The sequence below is a fragment of the Octodon degus genome, unplaced genomic scaffold, assembly GCF_000260255.1.
Source record: "Octodon degus isolate 3935 unplaced genomic scaffold, OctDeg1.0 scaffold00032, whole genome shotgun sequence".
NCBI lineage: Eukaryota > Metazoa > Chordata > Mammalia > Rodentia > Octodontidae > Octodon > Octodon degus.
The window spans coordinates 3,037,713-3,043,305 of NW_004524608.1; the positions used below are offsets into that span (position 1 = coordinate 3,037,713).

The window sequence follows — 5,593 nt, forward strand, 5'->3', positions numbered from 1 at the left end:
AGAGAAAAAAAAAGAAAGAAGAAAGAAATATGAGAACAACCCTGGGCCATGCCCAGGACCCATCTCACCTCAGGATAAGGCCAACGCAGAGGAGAAATCCGAATGTCAGGCTTCCTCCAGCCACCAGGAATGCAGGCAGTGCTGCCACCGAAGAAGAATGTTGCACTGAGAAAGACAGAAAGGAAGGAAGGGAGGGAGGGAGGGAGGGAGGGAGGAGGAAGAAGATAGAGGAGGAGGAGGAAAAAATTAGAAAGAGGAGGAAAACAAACAAACAAAACAACCACTTAGCTGGTGCTGTCAAAAGTTCCACAGGAACCTACTTGTAGAAGCCAAAATAGCTCTGTTAAACCAAACACCCACCTGACAAGCTGGCCAGTTTTCTGGCCAAATCCAACTCTAAAGAACCAACCTAGTTGAATGCGGTGGAGCATGCCAATAATCCCAGCACTCTGAGATGCTGAGGCAAGAGGATTGCAAGTTTGAGCCCAACCTGGGCAATTCAACCACTTAGCAAGAACTTGCTTTTTTTTTTTTTTTTAATTAATTTTTTAAAGGGCTAGGAAGTTGCTTAATACAAAATCCCTGGGGCCTAGTATAAACAAACAAACAGGCAGGTCACCCCCAGCATCACCCGACAAGCCCCAGAATTCTACAACTTGGCAAGAGATGCAATTCAAGCTCAGTTTCTGAGCTCCTGTGGCCAGCCACAGACTCACACTTGCTTTCAGAGTGGCTTCCTGGTGGCATTCAGACTGTGCCCCAGGGCTCGGAGGGTTTGAGGGGACTCGGAGCTCTCAGTCAAGCTGTTTTCTCCATGGGTGCCGTCTCTTGCCTGGCCCACACCAAGCACTCCCCCACCCAGGGTTCCTCTCCCGTGGCGCTCCTGCCTGCCCCTCTAGCTCCAGAGAGCACCATCTTTCCCTCTGGGACACTCCTGCCCTCACAAGATGCCCAGCACAAGGCAGACTCTGAAACATCACACTGATGAATGAAGGAACAATTCAGCTTCACTAGCAGCCATGTCTGCCTGCAGAACAGCCTTCCTACACCCTGCAGAGAACTCTGACCACACAGAGGATCACCTAACCAAGGCACCCTTCTTTCCTTCTGTTGGGAATATGGGAGATGAAGTTGTAACCCGGCGTGGTGGTCCACACTTATAATCCCATCATTCTGGGAGGCTGAGGCGGGAGGATGCTGTGTTCGAGTGCAGCGTAATCGAGCAATTTATCAAGATACTGTATCAAAGAAAATTTTTTTAATTCAAAAGTGCTGGGTCAGTGGACCCTGAGTTCAACACCCAGTAATACACACACACACACACACACACACACACACACACACACACACAGAGGCACTGTTGTACAGACCCAAGATTCAGGCCTTTGTACACAGTTGGCACCACTGCTGTGCAGCTCCCACTTGCCAGTCTTTAGTGTGGGTGCCCGTGGGGGCAGGCATGGCCACACCTCCCATCTGGCCAGTGATCTTGTGGCTCTAAGATGTTTTTCTCTTTTTGAGGCAGGGTCTCCCTATGAGTCCAGGCTGGTCTTGAACTCATGCTATACCCAACTTAGCCTCAAACTTGCAGCAATTCTCCTGCCTCAGCCTCCCCAGTGTTGTGGTGACAGGTGAGCGCCACCACATCCAGCCCAAGGGCAGATCTCTCCAGTATATCTCACATCATCAACTTTTCTCATTGTTCCTTCTTCCATCAATCACATGGCTATTTACTGAGTGCCTACAACAGACCAGGCTTTGTTCTAAGCTGCGGATGCAAAGCCAACCGTGACGACGATGCCCCTCCCCTTCTGAATTTTCCATTGTAATCAAGGGAGGCGGGCAAACAAGCAAACACATAAGGTGATGTTATCCTAAGTGATAACTGGATATGACCAGGGCAGTGATGAAAACCAAGCCACCGGAAGGCAGCCAGTGCCAGAGGAGCTCTGTCAGAGGCAGCAGTCAGGAAAAACTTAGCAATTTAGGAAGGATCTGTGTCTACTTCCATCCTGAATCTATTGCCAACCGTCCAAATAAGGGAAAACCTCTTGCAAATGAGAATACAAAGCTACCTAATCCTTACCTGGGAGGCTTGTTGCTATCGCAGAGACATAGTGACTATCGTCCTCTTCGTCAGTCGTTGGTGCCTAAGAGAGATGTGACCTATGGATTCAGGTGTCACCTCTTCCTCCAAGCCCCACCTGGCCACCCATCTGACCTTTGTCACCCCGTGCTTTTCGCTCTTATTTATAATATATGAGTCCCCACTAAATATTAGATAGAGATTTCTTCCCATCCACATCGCTGCCAAAAGCTGCCAGGCTCAGGGCCTGCCTGGAAGGTGCACAATGGACACACGACAGCTGTCTGATGGGACAGCATGGACCAGAAGCCCAGCTCCACCACTCACAGCTAGAGGATTGCAGCGGACTCCTCCGCTGCCCATGCAGCCAGCCCCCAGGCAGTGTTATTAAGACTCTCTGGCTCCACAGGCAGGAGCTCGAGAAGACGCCAGGACCATCCTACCTCTGGACTGCCTCCCTGTGCTGCTGGCTCTGCCTGTGGCTGAGCCTCGCAATTTAAGGCAAAAGGGAATTGAGGACCACAGGAGGAGATACAGCTGGACAACAAATTGGATTACTCTGGGAGTTTAAGCAGCTCGAGAAGTAATCCTCTTTACAGCCAATTATGAGGCCAGAGTCCACAGGGAAAGGATTCACACCAACTGAGTCGTGTCTCATGCTAAGCCGAAGCCGAAAGACTCAGAGATGAAACCGCAGCTACCAGGTCCAGTAAGCCCTCCACAGCCCAGGGACCCGCTCCACCCCTCACAGCAGGGACAGCGCATTCGCCCCGGCTGTGTTTCTAGCTGCAGGCACAGGAGAGATCTGAACCACTTCCTGTATAACACCAGCCCAGCTTCTAACCACGACGGGCCACAGCCTCAACCCTGCTGTGGGAAGGCAAACTCACCTCAGTGATATGGGGCGCAGTGGGGGAAGTCCTGGGTTCTGCAGAGAGAAGCAAGAGCTGTTGTTAGTGTCCCACACATCTCAGTCCTACCAGACAGCCCCACAAGTACAATAAAGATCATTATGCTGGTATTTAAAAGGACAGAGCGAGGTGCACGGGCCAGGGGTTCAATCCCGGGCCTGCCATGCCGGCCCCGCCCCCAGGGCGCACTGAGACTGGGCATGGTGGCACGTGCCTATAATCCTAGCACTTGGGAGGCTGTAAACCGGAGAATCACTTTGAGTCCAATCTAGTAGTGAGACCCTGAACATGCTGTAGACCCTTCCCTAAAATACAGGAGAAAAAAAGGACAGAGCAGCCCAGCAAGTCCTACCTATGCAGGAGGCTGCTGCAAAAGCATCACTTGAGCCCAGGAGTTCAAGGACAGCCTAGACAACACATCTAGATGCCATGACCAAGAAACAGAACAGAGGGCTGGAGAGATGGCTCAGTGGTGTAAAGCACCTACTTAGAACAAGCTTAGCAAAGCACAGGGACCGCGGTTCAATCCCCCAGCACCACACGCCAGCCAGCCCCGCCCCCTGGTGGGCTGAGCTGGACCCCCTGACACAAAGAAAGAAAGAAAGAAAAAAGAAAAAGAACAGAACAGAGCCTAGTGTCAGGGCACAGACCTGCAATCCCAACAGTGGGGAGGCTGAGGCAGGAAAACTGCTGTGTGATCAGTGCCAGTCTGGGCTATATATTGAGTTCAAAGCTGACCTGAACTATATAGTGACACCCAATCTCAAAAAAACAGAACAACAACAACAAAACTCCTCCCAAAAAGAAATTTCGGGACATAACCAAATACCTGACCTTAAGACACCAGCTATACATGCCAGGCAGGGTGGCATGGTGGTACACGGCTGTAGTACTGGCACTCCTAAGAATCATTGAGAGTCTGAGGCCAGCTTGAGCTACAAAGTGAGCTGAAGGCCAGACTGAACTGCATAGCAAGACCTTGTCTCAAAAAGACAACAACAAAAAAAGACAACAGCAGCTATACAAATTATGATAAAGTGACATAATGTAATAGTCCTTTTTTTTTTTTCAGTACTGGGGATCGAACTTCGGACCTTGCACTTGCCAGGCATGTACTGTTGCCACTGAGTTATCTCCCCAGGCCCTTAAATTTTTTTTTTTAATAAGCATTACACAACATATACATGCATCAAAACATCACAACACATCCCATCAATATGCTCATTTACTATGTACCAATCATATAGTTCTCTGGTCAGGACTCTGGCTCCGGTGGAGGTGGCTATTGAGAATGAGTGTGAGTATCCCCAGGTGGCCCAAGGTGGCCCTGAACTGCATGGCAATCCTCCTACCCATGCCATCCTCAGGATGACAGGTGTGCACTAAAAACCCTAGCCCAAATGTATGCTTTAGAAAACTACAGAAGACATATATGAAAACTAAAAGACAGAAAGAAGTTCACCTATGTTGGTTCAAAGTTTCTAAAGAAAGAAATCCCTGTCCTTATCTTAAAGCTTTTTTTTCTTTGCTTTGCTTTTTTTTTAATTTTAGGGAAGGGTCTACAGGGTGTTGTTCAGGGTCCCACTAGCAGATTGGACTCGTAGTGATCTGCCTGTTTACAGCCTCCCAAGAGCTGGGAGTACAGGCGTGCACCACCACACCCAGTCTCAATCACCGTCTCAGCCCGCACCCCGGGGGGCGGGGCCAGCATGACAGGCCTGTCTTTATCTATGCTATATTACATTGTGTATCATACAAAGGTAGGGGCCGGGGAGATGGCTCAGTGGAATATAGGCTTCCCTGCCAAGCGCAAGGGCCTGAGTTCAATCCCCGGTTCCGCAAAAAAAAAGAAAAAGAAAAAAAGGCAACTTATCATACAGAGGAGAGAAAAAAGGGAAGATCCATACACACCACCACATGGAAGTGTTATGAACATTTGGACTCCCTTCCCTGCACCTTTCTGCAATGAAAATAGCAGCATAACCAGTCAACCCGCATCTGCCTGGATGGCTCGACACAGCTGGCAGTGGGACTCAGGCCAGGTATCCCTTCCCACCATGCACACACCCATGACCTTTCCTGGGAACAGCAATTTCTGTGGAAATCACTGAAGCACAAGGAAGGTAGGCTCAGAGCCAAAGTCCTGACCAGAAGCCAGACCTAAGCCACATGTAGGCCTGAGGGACCAGGCACTGGGCTGTGACAGGCCACGGGTGGAATGTTCTGGATTCTAAAAGATCTTTCTTCTTGTTTTCCATAAAGAAGTTTGCAACAACGTAAAAAGTGGGTGCACTGGGAGCCAGGGAGATGGCTCAGTAGAATAAGTGCTTCCCTGGCAAGCGCAAATGTCTGAGTTCAATCCTCAGTTCCTCCAAAAAAAAAAAAAAAAAAAAAAAGTGGGTGCACAATGTTGTCCACAGCCCCCCTGACCCCCTGCATCAGTGAAATAAGCACTGGCGAAGGGTGGCAGAGAACCTGCTGTCCCTGAGATGAAGGGACCACACCCGAGAGCATTGAGGGGGAAAGAGCACACCTACAGCCCTCAGCATGCAGCAGAAAGAGGCCCAGCAAGGTAAAGAAACTGATCTCAGGGAGG

At 49.8% G+C, this 5,593-nt stretch overlaps 1 protein-coding gene across 2 annotated transcripts in view; it reads right to left on the bottom strand.

The window, feature by feature from the left end:
* Window positions 1-5,593, bottom strand: part of Il6r (interleukin 6 receptor) — a 44,854-nt gene that overhangs the window by 7,784 nt on the left and 31,477 nt on the right. For both annotated transcript variants that reach the window (XM_004629946.2, XM_023713781.1), the window contains exons 7-9: window positions 2,977-3,014; window positions 2,087-2,150; window positions 69-165 (exon numbers count right to left, since the gene is read on the bottom strand). In XM_004629946.2, the coding sequence (XP_004630003.1) occupies window positions 69-165; window positions 2,087-2,150; window positions 2,977-3,014 (199 nt within the window). The remainder of the gene's footprint in view (window positions 1-68; window positions 166-2,086; window positions 2,151-2,976; window positions 3,015-5,593) is intronic.